We start from the raw sequence: 18,920 nt of genomic DNA on the forward strand, positions 1-18,920 counted from the left end.
AAAAGACCTAAGGGGCAACGTTTTCACATAGAGGGTGGTACGTGTATGGAATGAGCTGCCAAAGGATGTGGTGGAGGCTAGTACAATTGCAACATGTAAGAGGCATTTGGATGGATATATGAATAGGAAGGGTTTGGAGGGATATGGGCTGGGTGCTAGCAGGTGGGGCTAGATTGTGTTGGGATATCTGTTTGGCATGGACGGGTTGGACTGAAGGGTCTGTTTCCATGCTGTATATCTCTATGACTCTATGACATGGGCTGACGTCAACGACATCTACAGTTCTTAGGATAAGGGATCAGCCATTTTGGACTGAGATAAAGTGAAGTGTTTTCACTCAGAGGCTGTGAAACTTTGACATTCTCTCACCCAGAGGGTTGTGGATGCTCAGCCATTGTGTATATTGAAGGCTGAATGGATAGACTTTTGGACTCTAAGGGAAAGAAGCAGCATGTGGATAGGGGGAAAAGTGGATTTAAAGTCATAGAGCAGTCATGGTTTTACTGAATGACAGTTTAGGCTTTAAGGACCACATGACTTATTTTCACCTAATCTTTTCATTCTTACAACATCATATTTGAGAGTGTGTATGAGATGTCAGTGCAAAGCTGAGCTTCTTAAAGTTGGTTTGTTTTTTGTTTGAGATTGTGACTTTGAATTATACCTCTGCTTGAAGTTGTTCGAACAGTTTCTGTCTCGTAATAGCTTTGCTCTGCTGAGATGCCAGGGGAACCCTTTTCCTTCTGCATGTATCGGTTGAGTTCCATTTGAATCAGATATTGATCCTCCTGCTGCATTGGCCGATTTCTCCGGCTCTTTGAAGGAACAGTTGTTGCCTCGGCACACCCTGAACAAACCAAAGATAGCTAAAGAATTGTTCCAGTTTCCATTGACATCAATTCAATTATAAAAGAAATATGTGCATTTATTCAACAGCACCCGATTGCGAATGGTCAGCCAGCCTACTTTTGCTATTTTGAAACGCTCACACGATTGCCTTTTTGAGTTTTCACAACATGGAAACATATATTCAGTAGTGAACCAAGGTGTCACACCGAGTTAGATTTTCCTTACAAATTACCAAATGTGATGGTCTGTGCTGAAGGAACCATGGAGATCAGGGACATTCTAGTTAGCAGTCCAATAACATGGCGAGATTTTATTTTTAAGATAATAGAACCTAGAAGTGTAGAAGCAGGCTATTCAGCCTATCAAGCCCACACCAACTCTCTGAAGATGATTCCATCCAGACACAGCCCACCTCCCCCCACCCCATCCCATCTCTGTAACCCTGCATTTCCCACAGCTAGCCCACCTAATCCTCACATCCCTGGACACCATGGGCAATTTAGTATGCCCAATCCACCTAACCTGCACACCTTTGGACTGCGGGAGGAAACTGGAGCCCCAGAGGAAACCCATGGAGACATGGGGAGAATGTGCAAACTCCACACAGGGTGTCACCCGAAGTGGGAATCGAACCCGGGTCCCTGATGCTGTGAGGCAGCAGTGCTAACCATTGAATCATTGTGCTACTCCTATGATTAGTGGAAATTTTCATGAAGTGACCGAGATGAAGGTGTGTGTTCTATGAAATGTCAGAAAGAATGGGGTGGAAGTACAACCTGGGATGACATGGACCTTCAGGATCTCACTTATCTGTGCTGGTTAGACAGTGGCTGTTCTCAGGCTTGCAACATTGGCACTACACTTGACAACTAGGTTTGGGCAATAAATGAAGTTTTTGCCAAGGACTCAGTTCCAGGATTCTGAAGGACAGCCAGAGAATCCAGATCAGGCCATTAGAAACTCTTACTGAGAGCTGCTTGCCTGTTGTTTTCAGGACACAGGCCAATTCTGCAAACACCCATCTAGCACCTGATCAACCAGAGGAATTAGTTTGCAATGATAAAGAGGTCAGACACTGTCATGGTTGTGGTGGTGGGATTGGAGGGGAAAAAAGCAACAGATGGGCAACAGGCAGACAATGCAGGAGAGACAGCAAGAGAAAAAAAACACACAGACAAAGCACAAGAAGAGAACAAAAACTGGAGAGATGAAGTGAGGATCCTGTGGTAATTGCAGACCAAACAGCTGACAGCTAGTCAGAGTTGACTATGTGAGAATATTATATTCATACAAGGTAAAAATACTGTGAAATACAGATTAACAAAACGTCCAAAGTCTGACCTGGCAGTAGAATGGTGCTCAGCATATCCAACAGGAGGTGAACCTGTCGCGGAGACAGGAAGAAATTGACAGACTCGATCTGTCCCTCCACATCCAGCTGTGCAAAAGAGAAACAGTTAAATCACTACTTTCCTGCATATAACAATAAATTCATCTTCATCTCCTGAGTGTAAATCATACCTCCTTGTCCCAGCTTTTGCTCCCCTGGAAGGTGCTGGCTTTTGTTGAGGTGAATACCTACAGGTATCATGGAGCTCTGAGGTGCATTGCCCAAGTGGCTAATTTTTAAATATGGTCAGTCCACATACTATCAGCTGGCAGTAGATTTGAACATCAGTGCAATCAGATCCTTTCCTAGTCGAAACTGGACTATTGAAGAAAAGATTGTGAGCAGGATTGTTAGGTATTGCCACCTCCCTAGTTCAGGGATGCTAAAGACAATAAGAGGTTCCCAACTAAGACTCACTAACCAGGCATAGACTAGGGATCAAATCTTTGGGTAGTTCATACCACATGAACAGTGCCTTCAACCACTGCATCCTGCTGGAAACTACTAATATTTCAAGGGTAACTGCATCCTCAGACCCATTCCATTGCCCTTTTATCAGCTCCTTTAAAATGTCCCTTTTCAAATATTTATCTAGTTTTGATGTGAAAGCCATCAATGTTTCTTGGTTCTACCTGTTTGGATCAGGTATTCTGTATAATATCCTATTGAATAAAAGTACACTCCCAATTTCTTTCTCAAAATTATTTTGATAATTATCTGAAACTTATGCCCTCTAATAGGTTAACTATTAAACAGTGGACTTGTAGACCTCCATAGAACCTTCTTCAACTTAACGATAAGACCTTGTGTGATTTTACTTAAGTCTTCAATCAAAACCTTTGCTACCCTGTCCAGTTAAAGACTTTTCGGTATTGTATGCTAACTATGGGGTCGAAGAGGATGGTGACTAAAGATTATCAGTGCAGTGTTACATGATGGAAATCTTGTTATCGTGCTGCCAGGATGGTCATGATGTAATGATTTAATGAAACATGCAGCAGCTTTGCCAAGGCTTGTAATCCTGGTCATTTGACTCAAGGTTATTCACCACTGGGAGATAATTGATTTGAGTCCATGATAGAATTGATTGTGCATACCCAGAGTAAATAACACAAAAGATGAGTGGAGTATCTGATTTAGCAACAGCTTCGTACCCTTTGAATCTCCACTCTTATGACAGGTAGGGTGATTTGCTGCCCAAACGTTGCAATTCTGCATAAAGGTTACAGAGGTGCTAATAATGTTAGATTCTGAGAAGATCCAATGGAAAATAGATCACTTGCCCCAATGGTAGGTTTTGCCTTAGGACTTGTTTTTAATGGTTTTATAATGTTGGGACTAAAAGAATGCTCTACTTGTCCGTGTATTCATTGTGTTCTAAGTAATATTACACCATCAATAAAAACCTGAAGAACTGCTAAAGCTGTAAATCAGAAACTAAAACAGAAGTTGCTGGAAAAACTCAGGTCTGGCAGCATCTGTGAAGAGGAATTAGAGTTAATATTTCAGGACCAGTGAATAGTTCTAGTGCTGAAAGAACCATTCTCCTCTCAGTTGTAAGCACTTTACAACAAAGCACTGAATTCGTTTGCAGATAATTTACGGAAAACACAGAACTCTTGGCATTAGCTCCTGACCTTGGCCACTGGAAGTGCTTCATTCTGGTTCAACGTGAGTTTTAGTACCACTTCCCCTTCACAGCTCCCAATCTGGACTGGATCGAAGAGAACAGCATCGGAAGCCTTCCTTGTGAATTGTGGGTGAGGCTCTGAAACTATTTTTGGGTTCCAGCTTGGAGACAGCTTTGGTTCCATTTCCTGTGAAATAATACAACAAAATGATTTTATTTTTAAAAGAAAAATAATTAGCTTGAGACATTTATGAACACTTCTACTCCACAGTCAGAAGATTGGGAAGTCGTGCCCTATCTAGTCTGACTCTGAAGAAATGCTGCAATGTCAGAGAATGTCTTGCTCCTGCTGAAATGTTCTTCAGCTCTTGATTGGGTCATCAGATTCATAAGAAAGTGATATATCAGGTTTGTTGGATTAAATTATGAGGTCAAGTTACATTTCATGCAATCCCTTGAGTTTAGATGGTAGAGGGAAGGTGGATTAAATGAGTGGGGATAGATTGGGAAAAGGGGAGGTGTTGCTGCAGAAGGCCATGATGAAGGAAAATGGTACGTTGGCCTTCATACTGAGAGGGTTTGAGTACAGGAAGAAACACAACAAACGATCAGACAGACAGTTGCACCAACTTTGAGCTGAAAGAGGGAAGGAAACAAACTGAACACACAAGAAAAGAAAGCCCTAGAAAACCTCAAAAAAGAAAAACATTGTTATATTACCTGCAGACAAAGGTTGGCTCACAGTCATCCTGAACAGAAGGGACTACATAGAGAAAGCCAATGCACTACTCGCAGACACCAACACTTACCAACAGGTGGCGCTAGACCCAACCCCACAACTAGGAAACAAAATTCCATATCTCCGAAGAAAATTACACAATTCCGGACAATTAAACAAGACAGAATTCCAGAAAATGAAACCAGATGGGACCAACACCCCACGATTCTACGGACTACCAAAAATCCATAAACCAGGAGCCCCCCTCAGATCTATAGTCTCACTACCCGGAACACCAACTTACAGACTGGCCAAAGAACTACACGCAAGACTGAAATACCTAGTAGAAGAGTCACAGCACTCCATCCACTCCACTCAGGAATTCCTAAAAATCATCAAAAATACCAAAATAGAGGAAGACAAAGCAATGATCTCATTCGACGTAACAGCACTGTTCACCTCCATCAACATCGACCTGGCAAACACTTACCACAGTTTTAGAAGAGACCATCACACGTACACCAACCACCATCAATCACATTACCAACGAAAACATCATGTAGCTAGTGGACCTGTACCTCACCACCCACTTCACTTTCAACAACATAGTCTACAAACAAACCAACAGCACACCCATGGGATCTCCGCTATCAGGATTCATAGCGGAAGCAGTAATGCAAAGACTAGAACAAACAGCACTACCAACCATCAAACCAAAAATCTGGGTCCACCTTCTCCTGAAACTGCAGGAATTGTAAAACGTGCAAGGTTTGTGAAGATTTGTAGCTCAGGTTAAGGTTTAGGGTGTAGGTTTGCTCGCTGAGCTGTAGGTTTGATATCCAGACGTTTCATTACCTGGCTAGGTAACATCATCAGTGGCGACCTCCAAGTGAAGCGAAGCTGTTGTCTCCTGCTTTCTATTTATATGTTTCTCCTGGATTGGGTTCCTGTGGTTTGTGGTGATGTCATTTCCTGCTCATTTTCTGAGGGGTTGCTAGATGGCATCTAGATCTATGTGTTTGTTTATGGCGTTGTGATTGGAGTGCCAGGCCTTTAGGAATTCTCTGGCATGTCTTTGCTTAGCCTGTCCCAGGATAGATGTGTTGTCACAGTCAAAATGGGTTTTTTTTCATCCATGTGTAGGGCTATGAGGGAGAGAGAGGCGTGTCTTTTTGTGGCTAGCTGGTGTTTGCATATCCTGGTGGCTAACTTTCTTCCTGTTTATCCTACGTAGTGTTTGTGCCAATTCTAAGCAAAGACATGCCAGAGAATTCCTAAAGGCCTGGCACTCCAATCACAACGCCATAAACAAACACATAGATCTAGATGCCATCTAGCAACCCCTCAGAAAATGAGCAGGAAATGACATCACCACAAACCACAGGAACCCAATCCAGGAGAAACATATAAATAGAAAGCAGGAGACAACAGCTTCGCTTCACTTGGAGGTTTCCACTGATGATGTTACCTAGCCAGATAATGCAACGTTTGGATATCAAACCTACAGCTCAGCAAGCAAACCTACACCCTAAAGTCCAATAACTGCCAAGCATGATCTAAATGACTGACAGAACATGTACATGGAGCTGAATGGCTCATAGCTGTTCTACTGGGGTCTTTGTTTACTTAACAAGCTCAAAGAATTCAACTAGTACATAAATTTCTTTGTAGACAGTTTGATGCAAAGCTGATAATGGAAGTGCATAACTGAGTAGTTGGAAGGTGACCTGCTTGCAGTTCAATCAGAAGCAACAACTGTTGGGAGCAGTTAACCTTAATCTCTCCTAGTTGCCGAGGGCATTAAAAAGTTAACTTTAAACCCAAATTTGTGATGGGGCCAAGTGTAGACCAGATCCTGGTGCGGGTAGCAGGTTCCCAAGCCCCAAGGCTGCTGAAGCAATTGGGTTTTTATGATAAACTGAACAGATGAGCTGTCAGACTATTTTCAGTATCCACCATGACGAGATGTCAGCACATGACCTCTGGGTTCCTAGTCCAGACATGATGAGAAGAGAATCACCAGGGTCTTGCTTGGGTTGGAGAACTTTAGCCATGAATAGATTCGAGTTGTTTTCTTTGGAGAAGCTAAGGCTGAGGGGGTGCATCTTGTGTGTATGAGGGGCTTGGACAGGGTAGATAGAAACACTTTGCTCCAATTACTTGAAGGGTCAATAACAAGGGGCATAATTTTAATGTGAAAGGCAAGAGATTTAGAGGGATTTGAGAAAGAAGTTTTTCCACCTGGAGAGTGGTGGGAATCTGAGCTGCACTGTCTGAGAGGGTAGTTGAAACCTCACAACTTTTAAAAAGGAAGTGATGTGCACTTGAAATATCACAACATTCAAGGCTCTGGGCCAAGTTTTGGAAAGTGGGATTAGTGTAGATAGGTCTATGCAGACTTGATGGGCCGAAGGGCCTTTTCTGTGCTGAGAGACATAACTCTACAATATCACAGCTGTGCTTTATGGTAAATGACCACTACAGTTTTACCCAGCTAATTACATGTTAATGCGGTTTGCTCATAACATTGCCAGGAAACTTGCTAGCACCTCAGTTTGCACACTGTTACTGTCTTCACCAAAAGGTATAACACTCAAAGTATGAGTCTGCAAATTCATTTCTAAGCATGGACATTCCCCAGTATCAAAGGGAGGTGCAGAAATGCCTGAAACAGCTGCTAGTACCTCAGCAACCAGAAATGGAACTGGTCAGAAGGGAGAGGAGAACCAATTATCCACCAGCAACTATAGTTTGCCTCCTGATGCCTCTTAGTAGATTTACTTGTGAGGCTTGTTACCGAGAATAGTTTTATTTTGCAAACTGGCTAAAACAACAGTCAACAGTTATTAAAGGAGGATGAATCCCCATGTGTGAATACCAGAGGAGAGACTGCTTAAAAAGACAATTTTACATAAGAAGAAATTTAAGAGAAATCAAAATCAGGTCTTTGGAATGGTGAGATGGGGGGGAATGCAGTGTGCTGGAATGTCACACCACAAAGCCTGATTTGGAAGAGGGGGACAGCATAATGAAAATTCCACTGTTAACGTATAGAAGATTAAGGTTCTTCAAAGAAACACCATCAAGTAAAATTGAGATACTTGCAGGGATGATTAAATATTTTGTCAAACAGGTTTTAAGGAGCATCTTAAAGGAGGAGGTATTGGGGAAATTTAAGCAAATAATTAATCTGCAAACTTACTAACTATACTTCTTATGAGTCATAGAGATGTACAGTACGGAAACAGACCCTTCGGTCCAACCCGTCCATGCCGACAAGATATCCCAACCCAATCTAGTCCCACCTGCCAACACCCGGCCCATATCCCTCCAAACCCTTCCTATTCATATACCCATCTAAATGCCTCTTAAATGTTGTAATTGTACCAGCCTCCACCACTTCCTCTGGCAACTCATTCCATACACATACCACCCTCTGCGTGAAAGAGTTGCCCCGTAGGTCTCTTTTATATCTTTCCCCTCTCACCCTAAACCTATGTCCCCTAGTTCTGGACTCCCCGACACCAGGGCAAAGACTTTGTCTATCCATGCCGCTCGTGATTTTATAAACCTCTAAGGTCACCTCTCAGCCTTCGATGCTCCAGGGAAAACAGCCCCAGCCTGTTCAGCCTTTCCCTATAGCTCAAATCCTCCAACATCCTTGTAAATCATCTGCAAACTTACTAACTATACCTCTTATGCTTGCATCCAAATCATTTATGTAAATGACAAAAGGTAGAGGATCCTTATGGCACTCCACTGGTCACAGGCCTCCAGTCTGAAAAACAACCCTCCACCACCACCCTCAGTCTTCTACCTTTGAGCTAGTTCTGTATCCAAATGGCTAGTTCTCCCTGTATTCCATGAGATCTAACCTTGCTAACCAGTCTCCCATGGAGAACCTTGTTGAACTTGCCTTACTGATCATATCTATACCGCTCTGCTCACATCCAAATCATTTATATAAATGACGAAAAGAAGTGCACCCAGCACTGATCCTTGTGGCACTCCAATAGTCACAGGCTTACCAATATTGGAGGTGTAGTGGGCAGCGAAGGTTACCTCAGATTACAACGGGATCTTGTTCAGATGGGCGAATAGACTGAGAAGAGGAAGTTGGAGTTTAATTCAGATAAATGCGAGGTGCTGCATTTTGGAAAAGCAAATCTTAGCAGGACGTATACACTTAAAGTGAAGGTCCTAGGGAGTATTGCTGAACAAAGAGACCTTGGAGTGCAGGTTCATAGCTCCTCGAAAGTAAAGAGACCTTGGAGTGCAGGTTCATAGCTCCTCGAAAGTGGAGTTGCAAGTAGATAGAATAGTGAAGAAGGCGTTTGGTATACTTTCCTTTATTGGTCAGAGTATTGAGTACAGGAGTTGGGAGGTCATGTTGCGTCTGTACAGGCCATTGGTTAGGCCACTGTTGGAATACTGTATGCAATTCTGGTCTCCTTCCTATCGGAAAGATGTTGTGAAACTTGAAAGGGTTCAGAAAAGATTTACAAGGATTTTGCCAGGGTTGGAGGATTTAAGCTATCAGGAGAGGTTGAATAGGCTAGGGCTGTTTTCCCTGCAGCGTCAGAGTCTGAGGGGTAACCTTATAGAGATTTATAAGATCATGAGGGGCATGGATAGGATAACTAGACAAAGTCTTTTCCCTGGGGTCGGGGAGTCCAGAACTAGACGGCATAGGTTTAGGGTGAGAGGGGAAAGATACAAAAGAGACCTAAGGGGCAACTTTTTCCACGCAGAGAGTGGTACGTGCATGAAATGAGCTGCCCGAGGAAGTGGTGGAGGCTGGTACAATTGCAACATTTGAAAGGCATTTGGATGGGTATATGAATAGGAAGGGTTTGGAGGGATATGGGCCGGGTGCAGGCAAGTGGGACTAGATTGGGTTGGGATATCTGATCGGCATGGACGGATTGGACAGAAGGGTCTGTTTCCATGCTGTACATCTCTATGACTCTATAATTCTAGAGGCAGGGTCCGCAGTGATGGGGGTGATGGAAGTGAGGGTTCAAAGGGACATTCAAGCATGAAAGAACCAAACACTGGAATTCCTCCACAAAGCCTCCACTGCCCCTCCTCCATTTTAAGGTCCAATTCTACAATCGAATTTCTGTTCACCCTCCTTAATATTTTAATCTTTGATTTGGAATTTTGATCTTCACTTAAGCACCGTTGGTTGCATTTCTGCATTATAGACAATGTAGAATTGAAGAATGTTGCATCAATCCTTCAGTTTGAATTTACCTGCATTGGTGAAGTTCTGGGTGATGTTTTCGCACTTTCAGGGAATTCATGCCAAGACAATGTGATCCCGCACAGCTGCAGATTCTTTTGGGCAAAAGCTGTGGGATGATGAATGTTAATATCTGGACTCTCATTTGCTGATTCATCACGGTACTCAATTCTGTAAGACAAAAAGAGACTCAGAAAAACAGAGAGAGGCAGCATCTCATTCAGACGAGTTGACCAGTGATCATCAACTTTCAGTTTGCACTGACTTAGCAAACTATCCACCAATAGGAAAAACCATTACAAAGAATCACAGTGAGGAAAATAGACAGCAACCTATCCAGAGATAGGTAATAAATGCACTCTTACACGAGAAAAAAAGTACTCCATGTACCTCTGTATTCGAACCTCCAGGGCAATCCCAGTTTTTGAGTTCTCTGGGACATGCTCAATCCTGAGGACAGTTTCTAGAAACGTAAGCTTGACTCTTCTTAAAACTTCGAAGAGAGAGGAAGGAATGTACATTAGCTCAAGGACATAAATCAGTGACAAGCCATTGCAACATAAAACGTGTCTGAAAGTTGCTCTGATATATCAATGGTTTAAAGGCACCCAGGAGGATGTGCACTGGCTCCAATGTCCTGTGATGCAAGGAAAATGGGGGAGCTGAGGGCTTAGCTCGGGTTCCAACTCCTGATCACAATGTAGGAACCTGTCCTGGAAGGTATCTTTGTGTGGATGTCAGAGCTTAAGCAGCTCTCAAGGTTTGAGGGTGTTAGGTGAAAAATGCCTGGTTCGGTTCTGTCAGAATATATCCCTGAAGGAGTCAGTGTCTTTCAGAGGGAGAACATTTAGTGAGTGGAGATGGACAAAGACATAGTTAAATCAATGATGAAACCAAGGGATAGGTGTTACAATTAATTAATTATTGAACTATTATCCCACTCATGCAGGATTACACTTCAGCAGCTCGAGGGAGAAAGTGCTAGAAAAGCTAAAAGGTCTTAAAATTGATAAATCGCCTGGCCCCGATGGGCTACATCCTAGAGTTGAGGGAGGTGGCTGAGGAAATAGCGGAGGCGTTGGTTGAGATCTTTCAAAAGTTACTTGAGTTCAGGGAAAGTCCCGGATGATTGGAAGATTGCTGTTGTAACCCCCTTGTTCAAGAAAGGATCAAGGCAAAAGATGGAAAATTATAGGCCAGTTAGCCTAACCTCGGTTGTTGGTAAAATTCTAGAATCCATCATTAAGGAGAGGTTTCCAAATTCTTGGAAGAGCAGGGTCGGATTAGAACAAGTCAACATGGATTTAAGTAAGGGGAGGTCGTGCCTGAGAAACCTGTTGGAGTTCTTTGAAGAGGTGACAAGTAGGTCAGACCGGGGAAACCCAGTGGATGTGGTCTACCTAGACTTCCAAAAGGCCTTTGATAAGGTGCCACACAAGAGGCTGCTGAGCAAGGTGAGGGCCCATGGTGGAATAAAAAAGATCTTGGCAGATGAAATTTATTGCATAAAAGTGTCTGTTTTTGAAGTTTGTTCACCTCACCAAAACAATGAGAAGCTGTATGAAATGAGAAAGCTCTGAAAGGGGTGTGCAGGTACAGAAGAACTTGTGTGTTGGGTGTCTGCATAAATGATGGAAGATGACAGGGCAGATTGAGAAAGTGCTTAGTATGGCATGTGGGGTCCTGGACTTTATAAATAGGGATATAGAATTAAAAAAGCAAGAAAGCTGTGCTGAGCAGTTGATAAGTCATTGGTTTGGTCTTCTCTGAAATATTGTGCCCAATTCTAGCTGCCAGATTGTAGGAAGGATGTGAATGATTTAAAACTGGTTGACTTAGATAATGGCACTCTTACTAGTCAATTGGCAAATTACAAGTTCAAAACCTACTCTAAGATCTGTCTGCCAACAGATCATTGGTTTATAAAGTTGCCACTAGTACTATTTTTTTTGGATGCATAAAGATGAAGTTTCTCAACTTGTTCAAATGAACCTAATGATGTGGCTTGACACTTTGTATCATAGACCTCTCTCAATTTCCATGTCAACTTTACATCCTCAGCAACATCCCCAAAACAGATAAAGTGGTTAGTCATTTCAGTTTTGGTAGTTAATGGAATCTTGCTATTGGTTAATTAGCTGCTGTTTGCTAAGATAACAAGAGAGAGACTGCACTTCTCAAGAAATGGTTTGCAAGGCAATGAAGGGTGTTAAACAAGTGCAAGCTTTGAAGATGCATGAACCATGGTACCAACTTTCATTGGAAAGAATGCTCCAAGTCAAACACTTCACACATTTCATAGACAGAAATGTGGAGACATTTCTTCAGCCAGAGAATGGTGGGCCTGTGGAATTCATTGCCACAGAATGCAGTGGAGGCTGGCACGCTAAATGTCTTCAAGGCAGAAATTGATAAATTCTTGATGTCACAAGGAATTAAGGGCTACGGGGAGAATGCGGGTAAGTGGAGTTGAAATGCCTATCAGCCATGACTGAATGGCGGAGTGGACTCGATGGGCCGAATGGCCTTACTTCCGCTCCTATGTCTTGTGGTCTTATGGACAGACTCTCAGACAATTTACTCAGATGGCTATTCTCCACAAGTGAGCTTCAGCAGGCTTTTTGTCCATGGGATGTAACACTGGGTCATAACTATATGTGTAGTTGGTTTCATAGGAGATTGGTCAGGAAAGTGAATCCAGGCTATGTTTATTCACCTCTCTCCTGGGGAGAGCTGAGGTTAATGTTGTTGCCATAACAGAATGATCAGCTGAAAATTGGCGAGTCAATGCAAACTGGGAATTGAGCATTAACCTCTGATCTTTTCAGAACTACACCAGCTTGCACAAAGACAAGTTCTCTCATGAGGTAGGAATTCCCAAATTAAACATTATTACTGACCTGTTTCAATGGTTTCTGCAAATTTCTCAAGCCCTTCAAACGGCTGCGGTCCATCAGCTTGATCATCTGTCAATCTCTGACTCAGGCACTCTTTGGCCAGCTGCATACTGTCTGTCATAAAGCTGGACCAGTACATTGGCTCCGAACCAGACACTGTGACAGAACAACAACATCTCAAATTTTCAAAACATATCAGTGTGGCAATAAAACACTATAACAAGTGCTGGAAACATACAGCACCCCACTGATTCACCAAAGCACTTAAAGGAAGGAAATTACTGCCTTTACCCAGTCTGGGTCTACATGTGACTCCAGTCTGATAGCAACTTGGTTGACTGTTAACTGCTCTCTTAAGCAGGGTAAAAACAATGACTGCAGATTCTGGATCAGTGGTGCTGGAAGAGCACAGCAATTCTGATGAAGGGCTTTTGCCCGAAACGTTGATTTTGCTGCTCGTCGGATGCTCTCTTAAGCAGGCAAGTAAGAAACTCAAACCCAACAGCTCAAGATGTTGGCCCAACACCTCCATGAAATTCTCAGGGCAAATAGGGACAGACAATAAATATCAACAACGTTCTCATTTTAAGAAAAGCCACCAATGCCTGCTCTGATGCAGGATTTCAATCCAGAACATTAGCCTTCACAGGTATTGGTAGATAAAATAAGTTATAAATATATCTAATTGAGCAGAAATTATCCTCTACTGAGGGACAGTCACTGCTGACAAATGCTAAATCTGACTGCTCTTTCATATTCAGAAAGGTACAATTAAATCTGGAGTACATTTCAACAGGTATTGAATTATTAGGTCTCTAAACAACAAGCTCAATTTACATTGTACTTTCAAACCAGAATAAGCAATCCCACATTGCTTGACTAAGACAGAATCAAATACAAAATGGACTCAAAGAAGGCAACACCAAGAAGGTTAAGAGGTGGGTTTCTAGAAATGTATTAATCTAATTGGAGAGAATCTAGAGAGGGAACTGCAGATTTCAAGATGACTGAATGATAAAGATTTGAGGCAGAGAAGGTGGTTCACCAGTCCATGTTGGAGCTAGCTGAAAAAGAAGTATCGAACCTGAATTATTTTCTAGCTCTTAGTCCATAGCCCTGTCATTGCAAATCAAATGAATATCCAAGTACAAAATTAAATCTCAGTCATTTCAGGGTATCATCTAATGCATCACCAGTGGACAGTTATGTGTTAACACTTTGGCTATAGCACTAAATTTATCTTTCAATGCAAAAATAAATGAAGGATGTGGAAACTATTTGCTTCAGCTGCTCGAGTCCTCTGTAGACCTTTTCACCTCTCTCTATCTTAAGACGTAGCTCAAAACGTTGTCCTTTCATTGAGCTTTTGATCACCAGACTAGCAATCCAGAGGCCAAGGCTTAAGCTCTGGGGCAAGAGTTCGAATCTCATCATTACAACATTGTTTGATTATTCTCCTGTGATGGAATTTGAGACATTTACAATGTTAGAGGTGCCATAAAAATGCAGACTGTTATAGATTGTTGTTCATCAATTGAAGATGTAAAAACTGAATCTAACAGATTTTGGTAGGTAATTGACATTAAAATTTACAGAACTGAAGCAGGTAAATTAATACATAATTTAACCATGATCGATGCAAGATTCCAGCCGTTGTTCAGATTCCTCTTTGTCCTATGTCACTGTTGTGAAAAAGACACTTACCTATCCGAGGCTTGGGTCGAAAGACCATCTCCAATCCCCGTATCTCCACTGCACAGTTTTCCTGCAGGAGTGATGCCCATGGTATCGAAACAGAAATGTTTTGGATAAATCCTTCAATTATTTCCAAAGGTGCATCAAGTGACTCCAGGATTTCATTTAGGGACTTGAAACATAAACAAGGCATGAGCTCTAACATTGTTCTGGACAATACAAACAGCTTGATGAAATACTTTGAAAATAATTTATTCCTTTTGTTTAAACCATCCTATGAACTACTCTACATCACAATTTATAACTTCCAATGACACCAGTGAATCACACTTACCTCTTATTCAACTGTGAACTTTCTGCATATCTATACTGAAACAATGATTTCAGAGCTTCAAAGACATTATGACTGTAGGTGACAGTATCTACATTGAGCTGTACATAACATTATGTGACGATAATAGGTTGAACTAACAGAGCTCACTTAAAAAGCTACATATATTCATTCATAATGACCTGTCCTTGCAAGGAAAAAGAATTTGTTCAGCAATTGTACTTTTTAGACTGAAACAAAGCATAGGGGACAATAGGTCCCTGGCACCTTCTCCATGGCATGCTTTAACCACTCAGCTAAGTTGTGAAATTTCGTATTCTTGTGAATGTCCTGACCTAAGCAAGATGAACACACTGACAGCACATCTCTTTTTTTTCCAGGAATACTAAGCTTATTGCGGATAATCAGAAAGCGGAAAGATAAACACAGGTGAGTGTGGTACAACACCTCTGGGTCACAGAATAATATAGAACATACAACATAGAAACAGATCACTCGGCCCAACAGGTTTACTTTGGTATTTACATCTCACAGAAGCCCCATCCAACCCCTCATCATCTGACTGTATCAGCATATCCTTCTCTTCTTTTCTCCCACCTAAAGGCCATCTTGCTTCCTCTTAAACCCATCAAAAGTTTATGTTCCACTACTCCATGTGGTAGCAACTCCTAATGTCTAACCACTCCCTTAATAATGAAATCCCTGTAAGAAGACCATGATTATCTTTCATACACCTGGTTTAGGGTAAGGAACATCAGCAGGACTGCTGCTCATGGTCACCATACAGTGTTTCTGGCCAGGTGAGATATATTTCAGGGAGAAGTTTAAGTTTGGTGGAATTTAACCAACAGCCTACCCAGGGCACAGTAAGTCTCTGAGGTGCACCAGAGGAGAGGAAGATGACATGGGGGAAGAAGACAAAAATCAAGGGAGGTTTTGGAGTTTCTCAACAAGTGGGGGAAGAAACATAGAAGCCAAAACTACTTTTAGAAGATTGTGGCAGGAGGTAACAGATTGAAAAATCAGACTCAGTTGGGGTGCAAAAGAACAAATAGAAAGCAGCAATCCAGTCAGCAGGCTGGCACGTCTAGCTGCTAAAAATTCCTCAAGTAGCTGGGGCAAACTGGTGACAGGATATACAAACCAGAAATAATAATCCAGAAATAAATTCACTGGGTGATAGAAAACTACAGGAACGAGGGACAGAAGTGTGTGCAGATATGGAATAGTCCATAAGACTGAACAAGTAGAAATGTGTCGATAGCAAATGCTGACTAGAAAATAATGGATTAAGCAAAGGCCGAAAATCTGTTCATAATACTGTGTGAACCCATTTGCAATTAGATATTCGGTATGTAACTGCCACTTTCTGATATTTGTAGGTTGAAGATTACATCAGAAATTCTGCTACTCTCATCAAGCCATGGCTCAGGGGGTAGGAACATGTAGGCAGGAGTTCGGAGGAGGCCAAGGACCTCACCTCCACACATATCATTTACTGCATCCGCTGCACCCGATGTGGCCTCCTCTACACTGGGGAGTCAGGCCACCTACTTGCGGAATGTTTCAGAGAACACCTCTGGGACACCCGCACCAACCAACCCAACCGCCCCATGACTGAACACTTTAACTCCCCCTCCCACTCCGCCAAGGACATGCAGGTCCTTGGCCTCCTCCATCGCCAGACCATGGCAACACGACGCCTGGAAGAAGAGCGCCTCATCTTCCGCCTAGGAATCCTCCAACCACATGGGATGAATGCAGATTTCTCCAGCTTCCTCATTTCCCCTCCCCCCACCTTATCTCAGTCCCAACCCTCGGACTCAGCAGCCTGACCTGCTGCGCTTTTCCAGAAAAACATTTTTCAGCTCTGATCTCCAGCATCTGCAGTCCTCATTTTTCCTTTTCCTCCATGAAGACAGACACAGGATACTTATTTAGCTTCTCTGCGATTTTTCTATGTACCATTATAAATTCTCCTGTCTCTGCCTGAAACCAACATACGTTTGACCGCTAATCATTTTGACAAAAGCTTTTTTCATGTGCTTGCTATTTCACATTCTCGTTCTACTCTCTCATCCTTTATCAATTGCTTGTTCCTCATTTGCTTAATTCTCAAATCCTCCTAATCTTTGGGCTTACAACTTTTTTTGGCATCTTTACAAGTTTCCTCCACTGATAAAGTACTATCATCCTTCCCTCCCTTTAGGTCATGGGTTCACATTCTTCATCAGAGATTTAAGCAATTCCAGTGCCATCTTTCTGAGGAGATGTTAATGTCAGTAGACATTCAAGATCCCATGGTTGCTATCTGCAGGAGAATCATCTTCCAGAGTCCAAGCCAATGTTGCTCAACCCATGTCAACAAAACAGATCAACCAGAGATTTATTTAACAGCTATTTATGGCAGTTTGCTGTGCATTAAATATCTGCTGCAGTACCTACTTTACTACAGTGACAACACTTGCAAAATTACCCAGTACCTTTAAAGCACTTTAGAACATTCCGAGGTCATGAAAGCGGTATATAAATGCAAGTACTTTCATTCAACAATCATTGTTACACATCATGAATATCTGCACAGTTTTTGTGTAAGGTGCTTACTCATCTACGTAGGAAGTTGTGCCAACATGCTATGGCTTACTCCAGGTCTCTATCTGGTTAACTCATACTAAAGATGGAAATGTGTTGCTGGAAAAGCGCAGCAGGTCAGGCAGCATCTAGGGATCAGAGATGGAAATGTGTTGCTGGAAAAGCGCAGGTCAGGCAGCAACACATTTCCATGTCTGATCTCCAGCATCTGCAGACCTCACTTTCTCCTAACTCATACTAAAGCAAGCTTTGCTGCCACTGTGGTTTTTGTGACTCTGCATGCTAGATGACTTGAGCCCTTACCGATTTGTCCAGTGGAACCTGTGCAAGGGAGCCTGTTCCCTGGTAGAGATCCACACTCAGCTGCTCCAGACTCAACTTCTCCTCCAGGAAGTGGTCCAAATATCGGTGCAGCAAGTACCTGCATGCCCTCTTCTTAATCGATTCAGAGAAAGGCCAAGGCATCTCGACTTCAACCCATCAACAATTATTTGGGTCCTGTCAGAATTATCCTGGTCCCGTCTCCCTCTAGTCCTGATCTCCTCCACTGCTTTGATTTGCGTTTTAGCCTATTAATTGACGGATTAATGTATCAGCATTCCCTTACTTTATAACTGTCACACTGCACTCATCACCACTCTAAACCTTATATTTACACAGTAACTCAATTCTCTTCCCTAGCGTTCCCTACATTTAACAGTTTCTATGAATTCTCTTGTATTTTCCCATTCCCTCAACAATTCATCCTTGTCCTTTTTCATCAGTATTTACTCCCTCTTGCTGATTCATTACCCTCAAGTATATCATTTGTCCCTCAGAATTCACCCCCTCCAGTGTTTTGCCTCAAAATCTACTCATACTATTGCACTCCCCAATATTTACCATTCCCCCTCAAAATTAACTCCCAATACGACTCCCTCAATTTAACCCCTCACTATTTACGCTACAACTCAATACTACTGTCTCCATATTGTACCCATCACCCTCACTCTCTCAGCTTTCCTCCCTGAATATTTATCCTCAGGATTTATAGCGGTTTACAGTCTCAGCTGTTACTCCACAACAAGACAGAATGCAGACAGGCAGGGTGACTCCAAGCTGTTCACAGGCCTCAGCGACAGCTAGGCCCGTCTTTCTCAAAGCCCTCTCAGTCAGCAGCTGACGTAACCCCGTACACAGCACTGCTGACAACACACTACCATCTTTCAGACTGGCGCGGACTATGTGCCTGTGACAAAAATAGAAGGTGCTATTGTTCTGCCAGTCACAAAGATGGCGAGGCCTGGTTCCGTCCTGCGTGTCTGTGACGCCATAACGCTGGTGCTGATGCAGGCGGGGAGCTCGCGCAGTCGGCCGTTAAACGTTCAGTTAATTTAAATTTCCAGGTTCGCGGAGTGAGCGGTTTCTATCCGAAAAGATGCTGCTGTTGCTGATCCGTTAATAACCTTCAGATACTGCTTTGTAAGTCAGGGCGCCATCTGAATAGAGATAACCTTTTTAATTCCAGCAGCATAGCCCCCTCACCTTCCAACCCCCCTCCTCACCTTCCAACCCCCCATCCCCGTCACTCTCT

The 18,920-nt window shown here is 42.7% G+C and overlaps 2 protein-coding genes across 4 annotated transcripts in view; one reads left to right on the forward strand and one right to left on the reverse strand.

The window, feature by feature from the left end:
• LOC122553319 (autophagy-related protein 2 homolog B-like) overlaps positions 1–18,545 on the reverse strand; it is a 111,837-nt gene extending 93,292 nt beyond the window's left edge. For all 3 annotated transcript variants that reach the window (XM_043696876.1, XM_043696877.1, XM_043696875.1), the window contains exons 1-8: positions 17,651–18,545; positions 14,434–14,596; positions 12,733–12,885; positions 10,223–10,325; positions 9,844–10,003; positions 3,877–4,056; positions 2,191–2,287; positions 665–847 (exon numbers count right to left, since the gene is read on the reverse strand). In XM_043696876.1, coding sequence (XP_043552811.1) covers positions 665–847; positions 2,191–2,287; positions 3,877–4,056; positions 9,844–10,003; positions 10,223–10,325; positions 12,733–12,885; positions 14,434–14,596; positions 17,651–17,812 — 1,201 coding nt within the window. In that variant the 5' untranslated portion in view covers positions 17,813–18,545. The remainder of the gene's footprint in view (positions 1–664; positions 848–2,190; positions 2,288–3,876; positions 4,057–9,843; positions 10,004–10,222; positions 10,326–12,732; positions 12,886–14,433; positions 14,597–17,650) is intronic.
• A 101-nt stretch (positions 18,546–18,646) lies between these two features.
• LOC122553320 (gsk3b interacting protein) overlaps positions 18,647–18,920 on the forward strand; it is a 12,644-nt gene continuing 12,370 nt past the window's right edge. The window contains exon 1 of the mRNA XM_043696878.1: positions 18,647–18,808. The gene's annotated coding sequence lies outside the window, so the exon portion shown is untranslated. The remainder of the gene's footprint in view (positions 18,809–18,920) is intronic.

This window comes from Chiloscyllium plagiosum, chromosome 10, assembly GCF_004010195.1.
Source record: "Chiloscyllium plagiosum isolate BGI_BamShark_2017 chromosome 10, ASM401019v2, whole genome shotgun sequence".
Lineage (NCBI taxonomy): Eukaryota > Metazoa > Chordata > Chondrichthyes > Orectolobiformes > Hemiscylliidae > Chiloscyllium > Chiloscyllium plagiosum.